Genomic DNA, 20,988 nt, shown 5'->3' with positions numbered 1-20,988 from the left:
AATTATGAGAGCTGATTTTGCACAGATATCCTTCTCTCTGGGCACGATGAGACATCTGGTGGGACATCCAAGAAAGGGTGGTGGTGTTGACATGTCCCTGCAGCAAGACCTCTTCTTGCAGCAGTCCTGCGAAATGCTGCTGGTCAGGTTGGGTTTGCTCAAGTGAAGTGACTGCCTCTGTTCCACGTTTTTCTCCACTGATAACTTGGCCAAATCAGATTTTCCCGGGGAAATTCTTTCCCGTGGAAAACTATCCCCATGACCCAGCCAAGGGCAGTGTTAGGGCTTCTTGTGCTGCAGCTTGACATCACCAGCCAGGCTGCAGGAGGCGTCTGTGGGGGCTTATATACTGGAGCCCCACCAAGCCTGCAGCACCTTGTCTCAAACCAGGATTTTCCAAGCATCTCCCCCAAATTCAGCCAGATGCATCATGCAGAGGCCGTGCTGCACGGGATTGCTGTGTGTGCAGCAAGGCAGGAGCTCAGCAGCTCTCACAGGGACCAGCCAGACCTAGGGCGTGCCCTGCTGTGGACTCTTCTGCTATTCATCCCGTGCTGCCAAGATTTTGGGTTTTTCTCCCCAGCTGAGGGTGAGAATAAGGCTTGGAGGCAGCTGCTGCTCCAGGTCACGCTGGCAGCAGAAGCTGTGCTGGCTCCCCAGGGACTGAAGTCATATCGGGAGGGAGGCGACAATGTTTGCCCACCATACATGCAAGCAGCGAAACCCCCTGGCTTCCCTAAAAAACTTATCAGGCAGATCTCAGTCTGAGCCAGTGCCAGGTGGGAAGGAGGAGGAAGCCACACTCTGCCCCGCCAGCACAAGGGGGCAGATTCCAATTTGGGGGGAGTGAAACTGGAAATCCTCCCCTTGCCTCCCATTACAACAGCTCCTTCTTGCTCTCCATAACTGTTGGTGTCAGGTATTAAATTTCAGCATTAGTTAAATGGTTTGGAAAGTGTCCCACTGTTTCTGTATAAACCCACTGTGTAACATTTGGAAGAGAGACAGAGACAGCACTCAGAGGTGCTGAGCTGATTTTTACGCCTGTCGGAGCCCAATGCCACCCAGTCTGTCATGCTCGGCCATCCAGGGCAGGATGGCTTGTGCCTGCTCTGTGAGACCAGGGCTCCCTCCAAAGTCCTCAGTGGCCTCAGCCGATTGGATTGAGGGAAGTCAAAGGAGCTGGAGGAGATCTGGAGGCTTTGCCAGCTCAGGTTGCTCCTTGGCCAACTCTTCTTTTGCAGCTTAAAAGTGACTTTTCTGCTCCACTTGTTCTCTTTAGGGATTCAGAGTGACAGGGGTGTAAGATTTCATGCCTGGGATGGACGGTATCTTTGGGGATGTCATAGTAGTGGGATTGTCACTGGGAGGACAATGTTCCCATAAAGACCAACAATTCAGCAGGGTCCATGCTCTGCAGATCCCAGCCTGTTGCATCATCAAAAGGCAAAACTTCTTTCTTTCTGGAACTGTCCCGCAAAATATTCTCTGGACTTCGGGTGTTTTTAAGTGCGCCTGTTCGTCTGAGTCAGGAAACATCTGCAGCGTGAGAAATCAGTGATTGTCCTGTGCCAGCAGCAGAGGACGAGGGCCTGAGCTGCAGAGGGATGTGGAGCAGCTGTGACTCCAATGTCAGCTCAAGGCTTGATCTGCTCTCCCAGTGTCTGTTTTATGGCTTGCTTTATTTGAGATGGACACTTTGGATTTTAACTACAATACTTAAATAGAATAGTTAAATAGTTAGGGTTTTATTTGTGGCTGTGCAAGTGTTTCTTAAGAGGAACAACAAAGAAATGGGATGGTTTTTTTTGCCCGTGCACAAACAGGAGCAATTACCCTGTACGAAATGCCCCGTGCACATCCTGGGCTGCAGGGACAATGCGCCCTGTCCCAGCCAGTGGTACACAAGCAGGCAAGGTCTTTTCCCTGGCTCGGAGCAGATGCAGATGTTGTTGCTGAGGTCAATGGCTGATCACTGCTTCCTCCCAAAGAGACCTTTTCCCTTTCCTTTCCTTTCCCCTGCCTTGGCTGAATGGGTTTTCATCAGGGTATTGTTGGGATGTCGCTCAATCAAGCACTGGCCCCGTCTGAAAAGCTTTTCTTTGTCCACGGTCTTGCCAGGGCTCCAGCCAGGCTCAGCCACCCAGGGAGGAGCAGGTGCTGGCAGGGAGGCACAGACAAAAATGGGATATTTCAGGAAGATTTACTAATTTGCAGCTTTCTTGGCTGGGACAAAACTTTGTAGTTTTTTGCAACTCTCCTTTCATTGATACTGGTGCACCCTGATGGCTCAGGTGGGTGATATTTGCTTCCTGGCACTCGTGCTGCGGTGTGGTGTCTGCCAGGCAACATCCATTGGATTTAAGGAACTTTAGGATCCATCAGTCCTCCCATAGGACATACCAGGAGGATCGCTGTGTCACAGGGCTGCTCAGCCCCAGCAAGGGGGAGTATCAGGGGCTGCACGAGTGGCCTGCAAACCAAGAGAACAAAGCTGTACCATCTGCCACGGCTTCTTTCAAGAGGCTCCTGCGTATCCAGGCTAACAATATAGCATTTCTTCAAAGGCTAAAATCTTGCTTGCACCCTCAGAGAAAGCACTTGCAAAGCTCCACATAATGGTGCCATATGGTAGATCTTGCCATAACAATCCTCTCTATTTTCTGCCAGCAACTAGACTTTCCACCAGATGGGTAAATGACTGATGTCCTTTATATCTGCTTAACACTCCTTGTCACTCTGAGGTTTGTAATGAAATGCTCTGTGTGTGGTGGTGTGCATCAGCACAGTGGGATGTGCGCCGGGGGGAGTGGAGGCACAGGGGGATTGAAACAGCTTGCTCCGGAGAGGGTAGTGGGAGCCCCAGGTCAGGACGCAGGACCTCTTGCTGGGTCTCCTCCTGGTGGGGAGGGTCTCAGTGGCGTCACTGTCACAGCAGTATGAGAGCGATGTTCCAGCAACTCCTTGGACCGCCTGGGTGCTTGGAGGAGATGCCAGGTCTGACATGGTGTTGCACACATCTGGAGCACGAGGTACCTCTCCCTGGTCCCACGCATCACTCCTAGCCTACATCCCAGCCGATGGAGGGATCAGTTCAGAGGAGGTGCTGCCCCTGCTGCCCATTGAGGCTTGAACTCTCAAATACGCAGCCTTTGAGAAAACTCCAGTTACTGCTCCTGATGGGGCCTCTCAGACTTTTCACCTTAGCAATGCAAACAAAATTCAAGCAGCCTCCATCTAGTCCTGCATCCCACCTGTGTTGTGCAGCAGCCCACTTTAGCCTATGAAACCAGAGCAGGTAACCTTCACCAGGTCCTTCTGCCCAGACCCCAGCAGCCAGCAGGTTGGGGGAGAGCTGGGGAGGTGACGCTGGGAGCCGCGTGGCTGGAGGCTGTGCAGGGTTCCCAGCTCCCCAGGCTTAGGGTGGGTGCAGACCCTTGCCCCCTAACCTTGTGCCGTGTTAGTGGCTGCCTTTACTGGGGTCTGCCGGAGGGGAATATTCACTCATGGTCTCCACAGTTCTAGGTTTATGCCTTCCCCTCACGCAACAAAGAAGGCGGCTCCATCCCTCCCTGCTGCTTTTTGAAGTAGTGGAAACTTGGGAGCCTGGGGAACAAAAGAAAAGGCCTCTGGCAGCTTACAAGATTTATCACAGCATTTGGTTTTGCTGTACTTGGGGCAACTGATTCATTTCTTCAGAGCTGCTCTTTGGATACTATCTGTTAGGAGATAGCATCCCCCATCACAGAGATTAATTCTGTGTCGCCTTTGAAATGCTTCATGGTGGGCGATCGGTCTGTGACTGATGATGTGGGGTGCTCCAGTAAGATGCTCCATGCATTAATACCCTGCAGAGCTGTGCCTTTTCGCCCTCTCAGCACGCCGAGATGATTGCTGTTTTGTATAGTGCTCGAACAGGGAGTGGAGGACAACCTCAGTGCGAGGAGGAGGAGGTGGTGGTACGGTTGGTGTAAGCGCTGTTATGTGTTAATAGCAATGCTGAGCTGGGAACTCATTGCTAGCAATATCCAGTTCTACTTAGGAGCTTAAGTAATGTGTTTTTCCCCAATTTCTAATCCAATAAGGAGAAAGTATGAGGTTTTGGGCCTTGCAAAACAACACGGCTTTTAAGTAACAGCTGAGGGATCAGCTGCGAAGCTAAGCTTTGCATTTCATGCTTGCAGGTCAGCTGTCACTTTCTGCTGCCTGTTTTTTGCAGCATTAAGGACTTGAGGATTTTGGGTAGCACTGAATGATGGCTAAAGCCATTTTCCCCCTATATCTGCAAAGAAAAGCATGCAGTTGGTACACAGAAAAAAATACAATTGCAATAGCCCTTGTGTCCTGGTCAAAACAGCTTTCTTGCAGAGTCTTTCCATGGCCAGACACCCAGCACAGGGCTCCTGACCTGTCCCACCATGGTCTCCCAAGAGCACGTTCCCTTGAGCTTATGAATCGCTTTTAAGGAAGAAAACCAAGTGATTCGCTAATGTCTGCTTTTAAACTCACTCTGCAGGGAACCGTGCAGATGCTTTTACTGGGCTGCCCAGTTTCTGCTTGTTAAATGCAAACAGCCTAGACCTGCCATGCTCTCGTCCCAGCCTGCCACTCACAGCGCTTATTTTCGTCACCTCGTGGTGTTACACTCTCGCAGATAATCTCTTAAACATATGTTTTGATAGGTAAGCATCTGATATAGAAGTCACACACCTACTCAGTGCGAAAATAAGGATTTTCCCCTTACACATGTTCCACAGACCTGAATGAAGTAATCCACTGAGGAACACTATATTTCGGCTGAAATATTTGTGTTATTGCAATATCTGTTACAGCTACAAACCAATGTGGGGGCTTGCCCAAAACCCATGCTGTTCCCAACCTGTAATTTTACGAAGGAGCCGTGTTATAGCACAATGTGAACCCCAGCCTAAGGCAGAGAGCAAATAAGAAACCCCTTTGTTTCCAGGAGAACAGCTGAAGTGGAAAAATTTTATAGTCTACCTGCTAAGTGCTTTCCACTTTGCACTTCGTAAAAGAGGAGGCCACATCCCTGGGAGATGCCTGGACAGCTCATTCTATAACGCATCAGTGACCTTAATTAGGGCGTTTAGGTTTTTGGCTTGTGTCAGCTCGAAGTGTTTCTGGCCCAGGTCACCACAGTGGGTACCAGCCTCGTTACATCCTATGGGGCATCTGCTCCAGCGGTGATAGTTCTCCTTCCTCATTGCTCTGTGGTTCCGTGGTGTTGCTGGAATTACAAGCAGGACTGAGGAGCACGTGGGTTGTGCTTTATCACTGACTTCAGCAGGAAGTGTTCTTGCTGGGAATAGTCTGTGCCTGTCTTGTATCCTTTTGCAGATACCAGTGAAGGCTGTCCATACCCTTGTAGTATCTGTTGCCAACAGAGTCTGAGCCTTCGTTGGCCTGCAAGCACCACTGAGGGTGGCTTTCTTTTTATCTGCAGCTCAGGATCCTGCCTGAGCTCCCAGTGATCTTAATTCCAGTCAATGCCAGTGTTCAAATCAATATTGCTATTTAGAATCATAGAATCATTAGGTTGGAACAGACCTTTGAGATAATCGACTCCAACTCTGTCTTGTCCACTACTAAATCATAGACCTCAGCATATCATGTAAATGCCTTTTAAAACACCTTCAGGGATGGTAACTCAACCACTTCCCTGGGCAGCTTCTGCCAGTGCCTGAGAACTCTTTCTGTATAGAAATTTTTCCTAATGTCCAATCTAAACTTCTCCTGCTGCAGCTTAAGGCCGTTTTGTCTTGTCCTATCACCTATCAACTGGAAGAAGAGACCAACACCCACCTCTCTACAACCTCCTTTTACATAGAGAGCGATAAGGTCTCCCCTCAACCTCCTTTTCTCGAAGCTAAAAACCCCAGTTCCCTCAGCTGCTCCTTGTAAGACTTATTCTCCAGCCCCTTTCACCAGCTTTCCTAAGCGAGCATCCCCATCTGACAGAGGATATCTGAAGCCACATTTGACCCATTGCCTTGACTTCCAGCTTCAGTAGCTCTCAGGGGTGCCAGAAGCAGAGGTGATATCTAAAAACAGATTGAAAAGAGATCTGCTTCTTTGGGTCCACAAATATGAGAATCCGCATCCAAAACCTTTTCTTATTTATTTGCCGCCTGTGTTTTACTATGGTACAGGGTGCACCCACAAAAGGACAGTCATGCGCAGCTGTGGTTGACTTGAATTTAATCAGTTTTATTGATCGCAGTAATAAATAATGGGCCAATACATCTTATTTTTTTTATTTGGGACATTTGTGTATTATACAGTTGTGTGAAAGATGTGCACTGGTGATCCAGCTACAGGGCTTCTAGATCGGAGAGCGCTCTTCAGGGTTAACCTGCACAGATAATAACTCAGGCTGTAAAAATACCCTGTATTTAATTAAAATGGGAGAAAGGTTTTCCAGATGATGTTGGTGAAAAGGTCACAGAAGGCCAAACTCAATAAATTAAAAAAAATTATTTATATGGCTATAAATATATATTAGAACAAAAAAAAAGATTGGGAAACCTAAGTAAATCCTTCTTATTTAAAATACATTAGTACTGGAAGATGAACACCTTTAAAGCCTTTAGCCTATTAAAATAATGAATTAAGTGAAATAATATTAAAGCAGTACATGTTGTCTGCCTTAGTTAGGTGTTTGAACTGGTGGGAACATGAACCAGCTGCACCTAGAGTTTATTGAGGAGCTAAATCACCTATTGATGGCCATAATCATTCCTGCAGAAGAGGAAAGGAATACATATTTTATTTACAGCTGGTCAGTACGTTCAGGTCAATAACTGAAAGCTGCAGAGCAGAGTGGATTTGGATCTTTTCTTCTTACAGTCTAAAAATTTAATGTGGGAAGAGGCTGACTGGGTGTAAGCACTTCAAAGTGCTTACACATTACTCTTTGTTGTGGCTGTTAATTCCCTTGCTGTGGGCAATTTCCTTTATTAAAAAAATTCATTACATGATAACGGCAAAACTAATAAAAATCTTCTATCTGTTCTGCTTATTCATTAAAAAATATGAATAGCTGATTTTTATTCATGTTCTGTAATTCCAGCTGCATGTTGTCAAGAATAAATTAAAAATATGCAGCGATAATATTGGCTGGGGTTGGTTTATCTGGGAGATTGTTTTTAAGGTCTCAGGGTGTTACGGCTGAAAAGATGTGTGCTGCGGAGGAGGTATTTCATTACTAATATTAAAAATAAAAGACTTCATTTCCTATTTAAAGAAAAAAAGCTAAGATAAATCTGCATAAGAATTGTAATCTTCTAAATAAGGAGACCTTTATGGTCCCTTCCAACCCAAACTATTCTATGATTCTGTGAAATAAATGTTGCAGATAGAAGAGCTCCTCCTGGGGTGCAGGGTGGTTTCAAGGCCGTTGTTGTTTGCACTGTAGCAGCCACTGATTAATAAGTCTGTTTCTTTAGGAAAACAGCTTAAAAAGAAAATAGCGTACAAAGTAAAGTTGATTCTGAAGTAGAGGCTTATTGTGCGCCGGTACTGATCATGGGCAGGGCTGGCAGTCATAGAATCATAGAATCACCAGGTTGGAAAGGATCCACTGGATCATTGAGTCCAACCATTCCTAACACTCCGTTAAACCATGTCCCTAAGCACTTCATCCACCCATTCCTTAAACACCTCCAGGGAAGGCGACTCGACCACCTCCCTGGGCAGCCTGTTCCAGTGCCCAATGACTCTTTCTGTGAAGAATTCTTTTCTGATATCCAGCCTGAACCTCCCCTGGCGGAGCTTCAGGCCATTCCTTGTCCTGTCCCCTGTCACTTGGAAGAAGAGGCCAGCTCCCTCCTCTCCACAACCTCCTTTCAGGCAGTTGTAGAGAGTAATAAGGTCTCCCCTCAGTCTCCTCTTCTCCAGGCTAAACAACCCCAGCTCTCTCAGCCGCTCCTCATAAGACTTGTTCTCCAGCCCCCTCACCAGCTTCGTTGCTCTTCTCTGGACACGCTCCAGAGCCTCAACATCCTTCTTGTGGTGAGGGGCCCAGAAATGAACACAGTACTCAAGTTGTGGTCTCACCAGTGCCGAGTACAGAGGGAGAATCACCTCCCTACACCTGCTGGTCACACCGTTTCTGATACAAGCCAAGATGCCATTGGCCTTGTTGGCCACCTGGGCACACTGCTGGCTCATGTTCAGTCGGCTGTCAACCATTACCCCCAGGTCCTTCTCCTCTAGGCAGCTCTCCAGCCACTCCTCCCCCAGTCTGTAGCACTGCATAGGGTTGTTGTGCCCCAAGTGCAGGACCCGGCATTTGGCCTTGTTGAACCTCATGCCATTGGTCTCAGCCCAGTGGTCCAGCCCGTTCAGGCCCCTTTGCAGAGCCTCCCTACCCTCCAGCAGATCCACGCTTCCTCCCAGCTTAGTGTCATCCGCAAACTTGCTGAGGGTGCACTCAACGCCTTCATCCAGGTCATTGATAAAGACATTGAACAGGGCTGGACCCAGTACTGAGCCCTGGGGAACCCCAGGGCTTGTAACTTGTAACTGGCCTCCAGCTGGAGTTAACTCTATTTACCACCACTCTTTGGGCCATCCAAACAGTTTTCAACCCAGGAGAGTGTGCGCCTGTCCAGGCCAGAGGCTGACAGTTTCCTAAGCAGAATGCTGTGAGAAACTGTGTGGAAGGCTTTACCGAAGTCCAAGAAGACAACATCCACAGCCTTTCCCCCATCCAGTAGTCGAGTCACTTTGTCATAGAAGGTGATCAGGTTAGTTTGGCAAGATCTGCCTTTTGTAAACCCGTGTTGACTGGGCCTGATCACCCGGTTCTTTTGCATGTGCTTCATGATAGCACTCAAGATTACCTGTTCCATGACCTTCCCCGGCACTGAGGTCAGACTGAAAGAATGTCCTGAGTTTGAAGGGACCCACAAGGATCATCGAGTCCCGCTCTTGTCCCTGCATAGGACAAGCCCGACGTTAACACCATGTGTCTGAGAGCGTTGTCCAAATGCTTCTTGAATATTGTCAAGCTTGGCTCTGTGACTGCTTCCTTGGGAAGCTGTTCCAGTGCTCCACCACCCTCTGGGTGAAGAACTGAGTGAAGGCAGCTGCCCAGCCGGCCATGCGGACAGTGCCTGTGCATGGCAGAAGATTAGATGAGTTACAGGGGCAAAAAATGCTGATTGCCATTTCCCTTGACACTGCAGCGTTCTGGGATAAATCAAATCGATAAACTTGGAGAAGAATGCCTGGAAGGGGGTGAAAGAGCTATATGACCCCTGAGAAAGGAAGCTGATACAGGCATCAGTGGGCCATTCTTTATTTATTTTTTAATTAATTCCAATGCTGTACCAGTCAATGCCAAGTGTTGCCCAAAAAGTTCATGCTTGTTTCTTTCTTTTTTTTTTTTTCTTTTCAAGCAATCTCTCGTGCTTTATTTGAGGGTGCAGGAGACCTTACTTTTTTGTGCTGTGTCTCTCTGGTGTCCTTACAGAGGTTTTTAAACTGTGCATCCATCTATCCATCAGAAGTAAATTCATTTGCTCTTTGTTTTGTCAGTCATGTATTGATCCAGTGATAAAAGAGGAGAAGTTTAGACTAGATTTTAGAAATAAACCTTTTACACCGAGGGTGGTGAAATACTAGCACAGGTTACCCAGGGAGGTGGTAGATGCCTCATCCCTGGAAACATTTAAGGTCAGATTGGACAGGGCTCTGAGCAACCCAATCCAGTTGAAGATGTCCCTGCTCACTGCAGAGGAGTTGGACTAGATGACCTTCATGGTCCCTTCCAACCCAAACCATTCTATGATGTCTTTCTCTGTGTGCGCGTGTGCACACATCTGTATGTAAATATGAACCCAGAGCAATCCTGCAAGGTTTAAGTAATTTTTATTTTAATTTTGACAATGGATAGGGGTAATGGTTTTAAACTAAGGAAGGGAAGGTTTAGACTGGATATAAGCAAGAGGATATAAGCAAGAAATTTTTTACAATGAGGATGGTGAAACCGTGGCACAGGTTGCCCAGGGAGGTGGTGGGTGCCCCATCCCTGGAAACACTCAAAGTCAGGTTGGATGGGGCTTTGAGCAGACTGATCAAGTGGAAGATGTCCTTGCTCCTGCAAGGGGTTGAACTAGATGACCTGTAAAGATCCCTTCCAACCCAAAGCATTCTATAATTCTCTGATTCTATAACATCTTTACTTTCCTCTGTCAACTCCATCTGTCACAGTTACACAATTTGTCATTCAGAAAGGTGCATTAGGCTGGTAAGATTTTAATCTTTTTTTCTTACCACCTCTGAAGATACTCCAGAGGTTGCAAACTCTGTAAAGGGAATCATCCCTTACTTAATCTCTGCTCCCCTGCTACTTCTTGCAGAATTTTTGTTACCCTATGGGACCAGTGGGCTGTAGGAGAAGAATCAGTGGTGGTCGTGCTGGGGTCTTGCAGCCATGAGTGGGCAGCATGTGGGCTCATCCAGCTCCAAGAGCCTGTCCTGGAGCTTGTTTCTGAGGTCAGAGATTTGCAGCATCCTGCAGTCCATTGCCCCTGTGAAAGCCCATGGCTCTCAGCCAATGCTCATTAAAAAGTCCACTGTGACGTGACATGGGTGAACCAGCAGGGACGGGAGCTTGCACTGAAGGACCGTGCCGTTGTGACATGTGCCCAGTGCTGGATTTCATTCCTTCTCTGCTGAGAGGGTCAGACATTTCTTTTAGCGGCAGTATCTCGTTTTTTCTGCTTGATCTGGCTTTGCCTTCAGCAGGTGGTTGGAGACTACCTTACTGCAAACCAGAGAGATGGTAGAGTCTCCCTCCTTGAAGATATTTAAATCTGTCTGGACATCATCCTGGGCAATGGCTCCAGGTGGCCCTTCTCTGATCAGGAGGTTGGCCCAGAGGACCTCCAGTGGCCTGAGCTCCTCGTATCACCCAGTTGCCAGTTGGGAAGGTAGGGACCAAGGGAACATCTCTCCCAAGTGCCTCCAAGCGTAAGGTGTAGGGAGAGATGAAAAGTCATTTGGCCCATAGGATCCTGCTCACAGAGTGCTGAGCTGAGCCATGTGTTTCTAAGGCAGCTTTAAGAGAATGGCACGGGATCACCTTCACTGGAGCTTTTTCTGTGCTTAAGAGGGAAGAGAAGGTTTGTTTGGCTTGAGCAGAGAGCCATCAGCAAAGCAAACCATGTGGAACTGTTTTACCTCGTAGAAACAGCAAATACACATTGAGAATGAAATCGGGTGGAGGGGGGTTTAAATCATATTCAAATGAAGATTTAATGTTGAAACATGTTTCCTGATCTGAAGGTGAATAGTTTAACAGTATGGGATAAATATTTAAGAGGAGCGTATCTCTTTCCAGTAAAAACAACGCTCTGGGCAGAGACTTCCTTTTGGTAGCAAAATGAGGCTGTTATTTTATGTACATTTGACCTGATTCCAAGAAAATATTTAAAATAGCAAAGTTGGCAGATCCTGCCGTGAGAGGCAGCCAGGTGGAAGGGGCAGAGCTGTGAAAGGCGAGGGTGAAGTGAGGGGTGAGGTACACTGACTCACTGGTTATCTCCTCACTCTTCAACAGCTGCCAACATCGCATGCTCTAGCGGGAACACGTAGCTTGCAAATGGCCTATAAAATTAATTGCCGGTTAGAATCACCTAATTATTGAGCTCATGATATTAATTGAAGGCACATATGGGTTTCTCGGCCACTTTACAACTCCATCACGCAACTACAAAAGGCTCTGTCAGAGCTGTGTTTGTATGGTGGTCTCTTCATCTTTTGGAGTTTGAAGGGCATCTTATGAGTAGCCTGCCTGGAACCAAGGAAAACTGAGGTACTCATTAGTAAGTGTAAACAAAGGGCTGAGGTGGGTGCGGGAATCCCCCCACACATAGAACAGACCAAGAGCCCTGACTCTTCATGGTTAAGTTGCTGTTAAAGCTCCATATAAGTCGTTAGTAGCTGTTTGATTATGAGGAGTTTCCTACTCACTGGGTGCCACATAGTATTTATTTAAACACCTCTCCCAAGCATCCTGCAAGATATCATTAGGTAGGTGTTGCTGAGTGATGCAGGGCTGTGATGACTGAACATGTTAGAGCGGGGCCACAATGAAACACGCTGTGTGAAACTCAGAAGCATTTCTGCACCTTTTTTGGATGTGTTTGCACGTTGTCATGTACCAGGACCTAATATGTTCTTCTGCTTTATTCCTTCTTGCTGCCACTTAGGCTTCAGCTCAGTTTAGATTTTTTTTTTCTTGGTTAATAAATCTTCGTGTTTGCACAAGCTGTATTTTTAGGGTATGGGTATTTTGTAAGTTCAATAAATATTTTTCTAAGAGCCTAAGTACAGATGTGCGTGGCTGGTGCTTTCATGCCTGAATCCCAAATTCAGGTTGCAGGGACATGAGGCTGCAGTGGAAACATTTTTCTGTACTCCCTCAATCCTTCACTGCAGTGGTAAGTAATTATGAGGAGACCCTCATCCTCTCCCACACTCCTAGATGTATAGAACCATAGAATCATTAACGTTGGAAGAGACGTCTAAGATCATCCAGTCCAACCATCAGCCCAACACCACTGTGCTTCCTAAACCGTGTCCCAAAGTGCCACATCTACACATTTTTTTAACACCTCCAGGGATCGAGACTCCACCACTGTTCTCGACAGCCTCTTCCAGTGCTTCCACTCTTTCAGTAAAGATTTTTTTTTCTCATATTCCGCCTAAACCTCTCCTGTCACAACTTGAAGACATTTCCTTTTGTGCTATCACTTGTCACTTGGGAGAAGAGGCCAGCGCCTACCTGGCTACAACCTCCTTTCAGGCTATTGCAAAGAGCAATAAGGTCTCCCCTCAGCCTCCTCTTCTCCAGGCTAAACAACCCCAGTTCCTTCAGCCACTCCTTGAAAGACTTGTTCTCTAGCCCCTTCACCAGCTTCGTTGGCCTTCATTATACTTTTCCAACAGGCTGAATTTCACCTGATTCCCTGTGTCAGGTGTCATCCTGTTGGCCACCTTTAGACCTGCAGAACTGGGCTGAAGCAGAGCTTGAGACCAGCTCATAGCCTGAGAAGATACAAAGGAGGGACTCAAGTGCAATTTCTGTTTTTCTGTTTTTCACATGCACAAGATGTGGAAGGCTGATAGGACTTGCCTAAGGCTTAAGAAGGAGATGGGTTGCTGGATATTAACTTCTGACCTCCCAAACTGTAGAGACATGGGGAGGTTTGAAAGCAGCCCTCACTGGAGGAGTCCCATAGCCAGGTTCTCCTCCCTGGACACAGAGGGAAGAGAGGTGTCTCAGACTGAGCTCAGGCTTTCTTAGTCTTCACTTTTATCCAAGCCTGTTCCACAGCAGCATGTTTATTTCTGTTATAAGGGTGTCTTGCAAGTCTGCTTCCAGAGCTCCATCAACATCAGCTGTGCACAGCACAGTATTTTTACCTGACACTTGATATGGAGGTAAAAGTCAAGGAAGAGGCAAAGTCTCTCCATGTGTACGTAACAGAAAAAGCTCCATGATACCTTTCTGTTTTAGGAATAATGTCATCAGGAAATGAAATTAATACCTGAAGTGGATGTTTCAGCCTCTCAGAGATACTCAGGGCCACCCGCAGCCCTCCATAGCTGCATGTTGTGCTGGGGGGCCCTTGGCTTTGGGTAACAAGAGAGCTGAAGGCTGCCTTCCTTGGCTGCTGGGTGCAATATGAGCTTTACTGAGATCAGCTGCATGTTGTCATGGCCTGTGGGCTTGCTGATGCAGGGATGCGTCTTTCCCCACAAGCATCTTGTTCAGCTTTCACCAAATGGGGCTTTTACCTTTGATTGGGGTACCCGGGGCTACCAGCCTTAGTGGGTAAGTGTTATTATTCGGGCAGGGAAATCTTAATGGGTTTCTATGTAGTTTCTTTTTTTATTTTTTTAGTTATTAGAATTAAGTGTGTGTTTTTTAATGAGGATCCTCATAATTAAGTCCACTGGCTGCATGGGATGAGTTGACTGGAGGCCATGGCAGGGCTCTCCTGTGACCTTCTACAGCATCTATAGTGCTCCCACTGTTGCGCCAACACCCTTTCAGCACAAGGGTTGTCATCAGTGGTGGTGATTTTAAGTGACATCCATGGTTGTAAGATCAATGTTAGCTTTAGCAATGAGCCTCCCAGTCCTTCCTGAATGTTTTATTTAGTTGGTTCTCTGATAAAAGCTCTGACCTACATCCAGCACCAGGAAGCGATGAGGCTTTGATAATACTCAGGCATCCCGGTGGAGGGCATGCTGCTAACTGAGCCTCCAAGTCGAAAATGGATGTGTCCTTTAAATAAAATCAGATAAACCAATAAAGGTTTCAGACAATAAACAACTTTATCTCTGCCAGGCAATGTGTGGTCCTCTTTTGATGGAGTGGATGAACTTCTTTATGAGCTGTAGATATTAGGAAAGGCACCTTTCTATTTTTAGTTATGGGAAAACAAACTACAAGCCAAAAAAAAAAGCTCAGTATTCGATGATATAAGGGTAACAGTGATGGAAATGGACAGGACCGCTCACAGTGCTCAGTTGTGAAGCAGTTATTTGGGGTGGTAAAAAACAAAAGTCCTATGTGAGTTTTTCTTCACTGTACGTATCTTAGATGTGTTCTGTCATCCAGAGCTCTCAATCCTCTGTGCAAGGCTGTCCTGCAGGCAGCCGTACCGGCTTCATGGGTGTCATTTCTAAGATGTTTGCTGCCTTTACAAGCTGTGAAGGCAACGTCTGTGAGGAACGAGGCAGATTTTGCAGCCCTGTCCTCCCGACAGCCGGTTGTAGCTCAGGAGTCAGGCGGAGGTCAGGAACAACAGGATGAGAATTAGCATCATTGCCCTGACAAATCAATAGTCATTGGGCAATGCTGCAGGGCCATCTCTGTGCTGTGATGCGGCCCCACATTGATTTACATCACTTATCTCGGGGGGGGGGGGGGGGGTTGTGTCTATGCCATCACCCGTTTATATACTCATGTTTTGTGGTTTGTTTTTTTTCCCCACTTTCCAGGATGAACTTGACCTCACGGACAAGCACAGAGAGGCCATGTTCGCGCTGCCAGCGGAGAAGAAGTGGCAGATCTACTGCAGCAAGAAAAAAGTAAGGGACCTGTCCATGCTGGGGCTGGGGGCTGAACCAATTCCCTTCCATGAAGGACTGGGAGGAGATTTGGGGAGGGACACAGTTCTTTTTGCAAGCTACGTGGTATTTTGGGTGTCACAGAAACACATCCGGGGTGGCTCTTGGGATGGGACAGTGAACAGTGAGGTCTTCAGTCTCCAAAACTCTTCCTCCTGAGCCTTTTTGGGCTGGAGGTGTCCCCCAACTCCGCACGGGTGTCCCTGCTGGCACAAATGGGTCCATATGGAGTTCCATGGCCACTGAGGTTGGCATCATGTCGACAAGGGGCTGCTCCAGTCACCACCTCTCCTGATCCTACTCTTCTCTGCTGATGTCTAGGAGCCTGATTACAGCCTGCCCGTAAGCCTTCCCCTCCTTTGGTTTTCCAGTTTGCTGCCACGAAACAGGCTTGGGTGTCATTTTTGTCTTCCCACCAGCTCTTCTTGGAGGTTGACACAAATGGAAAGTGCCGTTGGGGAAGCCATGCCCCTGCGGTGCAGCCTGTGAGAGCTTTGGCCCGACAACATGGAGCTTGCTTTTAGGGTGAAGATGTGTCAGATGATGAAGTGCTTTAGGTTCACATGTGGAACAGAGATACTGCTGATAGAACAGGGTTGATGTGAGTTGCTGATGTGTCTGCCAGGCTGCCAGCGTGACGTGCCACTTTGCAATGCTGCTCTTGCAGGCGCCTTTCTCAAGCTGAAAACATGCATAGACATTTCTTTATGTCGAGATGCGCTGATGTCTGAGCTCGGTTGCGTCACCCTTTAGATAGAGGTCAAGAATTTAGGTTCATTTGTATTTCTGCTGGTAAATCAATGCCCAGCTGGCCAAAGCCTGTGGTACCTATAGGCAGGTTTGTGGTTGCAGCATGCAGCAATGCTGGTGCTTGTTTTCACAGTCCATCCAGGATGGGGCAGAGCACCTCTCTGCCTTTCTCCCTTCGTTCATTTGCTTTTGTATCTGGAAGCATGCAGTCTAACTGGTGCTGAGTACCACGGGCTACCTGCCTGCAAGGTGGCCAAAATCAATGTTTTTTTTCACAGTAAACTGAAGATTTTTGCCCCATATGTTGGCACAGGAGTTATCCCCAACTATCTGCTGGGACTCATTTTCTTTCTCAACCTTGGCTAGAGCAAAGATTATGCAGGAGGATCTTTGAGGTCCCTTCCAACTCACACTATCCTATGATTCTATGTACCACTGTGGGGTAAAATGGGCCCAAATCCTCAGTCTCAAAAGCAGGTGGAAGGATGCGAAAGCCTGCAAGGGAAATGCCCCCAGTTGAGGGCATGAGGGCAGGTCGAGAGTAGGGCCACAGAAATGATCAGAGGGCTGGAGCATCTCTCCTGTGGAGAAAGGCGGAGGGAGTTGGGGTTGTTCAGCCTGGAGAAGGCTCGGGGGAGACCTGATAGCAGCCTTTCAATACTTAAAGGTGGCCTATGAGAATGGTGGGGATAGACTTTTTAGCAGGGCTTGTCACAATAGGACAAGGGGTAATGGTTTTAAACTAAAAGAGAGGAGATTTGGACTAGATAAAATTAAGAATTTTTTCACACTGATGGTGTAAGGCACTGGCACACGTTGCCCGGAGAGATGGTGGATGCCCCATCCCTGGAAACATTCAAGGTCAGGTTGAATAAGTCTCTGAGCAACTTGATGTAGTTGTCCCTGCTCCTGCACGGGGGTTGGACTGAATGGCCATTAAAGGTCCTTTCTGACCCAGTCTTTTCTATGTCTCATGATTTAGTTCCGAAGTGTGTTGCTGTGTCCCCTAACCTGGCTGTAGGATTTGGCTCCGCAATGCTGGCAGTTGCCTGGGTTTTCACTGCCATTAATGCCTCTTTTCTCCTGCTTTAGCAATGGCACCAGATTTTCCAGCTGCATTTTAGGCCAAGAGCAGGCTTACCTTGGTCATGTAGGATTAAATTCTAAGCCTCTCATAAATACCCCTGAAATCCCTGTATTATTGTTAGACAGAAGCCTGCAATGCCCGAGATTTACATAGGAGGGGAGAAGAGATGTTAACAAATTACAGGCGCTGGTCTGAATCAACAAGAAAATGGGCAGGGGATGCTCGCTCGTCATTGCCTGTCGGATAAGCAGAGCTGTGCTCTGGTGCATCTGGACAAGGGGAGACAACAGAGACTTAAATCAAGTAAAGCTGTGTAATTATTATTGTGAGTGGAGATTACGTGCTATCTAATCTCCTGAGGCAGGGTTTAGATGGGGCTGATGGTGCCTTTTTCCGATTCCAGCACCTCCTTGTGCTCATGTTTTTCTAAAAACCATGCCGAGAAGCTCCCTGCTCCCGGGGGGGTTGAAAGAGGGGGGCCACAGAATCAGCCTGTAGCTTCCTCAGAGGTCCTCGGAGCAGGCACCCATCCGAGGCTGGATCCTGGCTGCTGTTCTGGTCTGGTCCTCATTCCTCTTACTGCTCTCGGCTGCTCCTTCTGTGCTTGTGATGCCATTTCAGTGAGCTGCAGAGAAGATGTGCTGGTGGAGGCAAATGCTTTTATATCACTTTTTAATGATAAATGAGCAAAACTGTATCAACGGAGGCTCCAGCAGTGGAGGAAATCGGCAATTTGGGGGGCTGGAGAATGTGTCTCTGGGCATGGAAAGCTCTAGGCCGTCCTGCTCCTATGCAATAAGGACTGGTAGGCAGCAGAAACATCATTGCCATCTCCTAGCGGCTTGTGGTAAATCTTAGTCATGTACCTAAGTTTTATGAAGACAAATCGTTTGCATCAAGGGGAGGGGCTGGGCTTCTCCAGCTGACAGCAGCAGCTTGGTTTGGGACAGGGCGGTGGAGCTGGAGACAGGGCAGGGGTCCTACCTCCCTGCCTTGGCTGCAGGCCGAGTGGCAGTGATTTGGGAAGTCCAGGATGCACCCAACTTCTTTGGCCTGCCTGTATTAATTAGCAAGTTGTTGCTTGAGGTGCTGATGACACCCCGTTTCACCTGCTGGATCCCAAGGGGCGGGCAAAGGTGGACATAAGTTGCACGCAGCTGCCTGACTTACTGTTGGAAACAGACTATTAAGAGTTAGACAGCTTCAGTCAGACTTTGATTCCAAAAGCCTCAGTTTGGGGCATTCCTAATTTTTAGCATTTTCTCTGTCTTTCTCCTGGTTGCAGGGCTCCCTGCGCAATCACAGAGACCAGTTCAAACAAGCTCCCATTCCAAAGAGCATCATGAGGCAGGACAGAAACGCTGCTCAGCCTTACCCTCGGAATTTTCCTTGAGAATCAGCTTTGCTGGGCTCTGAAATATCTTATGTTGTGGCTGTAGCTCATGCAGCCAGGGCACTCCCCTGCCTCCATGACAAAGGCATGTGCAGCACAGAAAGCATCTGAATATCAGTCCTTTCAGCATGTTCCTTGCTGCTGTGTGCCATGTCTGGCGTTTCTGCTTTGCCATCGGTGTGACGCGTTATACTCAGCTCTCCAGAGAGCGTCCCAGTTGTTACATGTTTTGTATATTCCCGTGACGGGCAAGATTTTGTAAAAGGTAACCAAACTGAGACATTTTATTGTGCTGGGTTGTCCTGGAAAAGGACCTGGCACCACCTGGCCTTGGCAGTGCTCATCAAGAGGAAATAACGGAAAACCAGCTGTTCCCTGTGTATTTCCTTCCCTGGAATATTTCTCCCGGGCCTGCAGCCTCATATCCTGGTTTCTCTGCCCTGCAAGCACCTGCTTTTATCTCAGCCCACAGTACCGGCTCACCAGGGTGTAGGCTTTGTCCTCACAGATTCTTCATAGAATTATAGAATGGTTTGGGTTGGTTTGGGTCTCCATCCATGGCGACACCGGACCTGTTCCCAGTCCTGACCCTGCTTGGAGCAGGGGGTTGCAGTGGATGAACTCCTCATGGTTCCATCCACCTGCATCACCCTGTGATGCTCAGGAGGGTGAGGAGGGAGCAGAGAGAAAAAAAAGCATCTTGTGGTGGGGGCTGGCAAGGCTGTTAGTGGCAATCCAAGCGGAAACTGAAGACTGCATTAAATCCAGCAGCTGTGCAGCACTCGGGTCAGGAGGGAGATTTAAAGATTATTGGAGAGACCTTCTTTGAAGTCGTCATGTTACTCTACGGTTGTAATAAACAGGGAGATGCAAAAGTGGAGATCTATTAACAGCGAGATGAAATCTGCTTTTAGAAGTGGTATTTCTGGATGATGACTGGTTTCATACCTCATCCCAAAATATTCCACTCCCTGCTGGCCCCACTCTCCAGGAGAGGATATTGCTCGGAAGCACGGGGAGGAAGCAGGAGGGTTTCCAGCTCTACCGTTTCTTTGGCTGCAGGTTTGCTTCAGTGAAAGAGGATGACTCAGGATGCCCTTTCTCAGGAGGCCACGCTCCAAAGCGAGTTAATAATTAACACTTTGCCCTTAGTCTGCAGCACCTCTTAATTACAGGAGGTTTAGCTCCTGCCAACTGATGTACATAATGTCAAACTAGGAAAGCAGCTCAACGGGAAATTTTTATGAATCTCAAAATATAGGTGGATAAGGGGTGTTCAGGCAGACGCTCTAAATAAATGGAAGGGATTGGTAGTGAAAACCAGCTCAGGGAGATACAAAGTCTGACTCTGCTCCCCTCCCTTTCGATTCGGCTGAGCTCTCTGAGCATCTGTAGAGCTGGGGTAAGGGAAAAATGACCTTCAGGGATGCCAAGTGATGCTGCATTCTTTAAGCTTGTGCTGAAAACCTGTTGGCATCATTGACAATGAGTTAATAGCTCTCAGCAGTGTTAAGTTGTGCCCTACAAGCAAAACTTAAGTCTAAAATTTCATCAGGCATCAGATATAAAATGGGGATCCCTTCTCATTAGTAGAAAGCAGCGGTGGTGCTTTTGCAGGGGAGAATGGAGAAAATGTGATAAATTGAGAAAGGAGTGATGGCTCTCCAATAATACTCTATTTCCCAGCCAGCCAGCTTCTTTGCCTCTACTGCGCTTTCCGCCCAGTCCCTCCAGAGAGCTTCACTTTCCAGCTCGCTCTTCCACTTGTCCTGCTCAGTCTTGCAGCTCATTCATGGGGCGTGTGTTGCTGTTTCCTGCATTTAAAAGAGCATCTATTATGAGTTTTTTGCTGCAGTAAGAGAACTAAGAGCAAAACCTGACAATGGTATGCAAGGGGAAGAGGAAAAACTAGCTTGGCATATTGCCGTGCTCCTGCGTCACCTGGGATGGATGAGGAGCATTTCATGGCCCCAGAGCATCCAGATTTACCTGCGGTTATTGCAGCAGCAGGTTGAAATATCATCTCAAGGTGTCGTTTTCCCAGGCTGAGTGAGAGAAACGAGCTGTTTGCGTGGCTGGGGGTATTTTTCAATAGGAAATGTTTATGGGTTTTATCTTTAAAGGTAATTCCCTTTTTAGTTCCAATCACAACACACTTTTATTCAAGTGAGGTTTTTCTCCCTCTCTGGCCAAAAAATCCATCTGTTAGCAATCTTTTTGGATTTTAAAGTGAAGCCTTTCAAACAATGAACCAGCTGACTACGAAAGGCATCTGGTCATGCTATATTTGCTTATGGGGAGCATAATTTTTAAACCCTGGGAAAAGCATACAAGGGAATGTGCGTATTTGCAGAGTAGAGGCTATAGGAAGTGTTGGTGTATGGAAAACTGCAGTGGGATGGGATGGGACAGTTCAGATCCCCAAATCCCAGCTGGGGAAGAATCTGATGAAGTTACAGTCTTTTGCAGCATTGCTGCAAAGGGAAGTGGCTTCAGGTGCATCGTTTAGGTTTTGTTGCAGGGATACCTGGGTGAGGGCTTCAGGGGTCAAAAAATTCCACCAGAACATGCCTGGCAACATCTTGAC

The 20,988-nt window shown here is 47.5% G+C and overlaps 1 protein-coding gene across 5 annotated transcripts in view; it reads left to right on the top strand.

The window, feature by feature from the left end:
* DAAM1 (dishevelled associated activator of morphogenesis 1) overlaps nucleotides 1-20,988 on the top strand; it is a 105,279-nt gene that overhangs the window by 44,042 nt on the left and 40,249 nt on the right. For all 5 annotated transcript variants that reach the window (XM_054066708.1, XM_054066704.1, XM_054066706.1 and 2 more), the window contains one exon: nucleotides 15,043-15,132. In XM_054066708.1, coding sequence (XP_053922683.1) covers nucleotides 15,043-15,132 — 90 coding nt within the window. The remainder of the gene's footprint in view (nucleotides 1-15,042; nucleotides 15,133-20,988) is intronic.

The sequence above is a fragment of the Cuculus canorus genome, chromosome 5, assembly GCF_017976375.1.
Source record: "Cuculus canorus isolate bCucCan1 chromosome 5, bCucCan1.pri, whole genome shotgun sequence".
NCBI classification, from domain to species: domain Eukaryota; kingdom Metazoa; phylum Chordata; class Aves; order Cuculiformes; family Cuculidae; genus Cuculus; species Cuculus canorus.
This window is presented reverse-complemented; position numbering and strand designations above follow the sequence as displayed.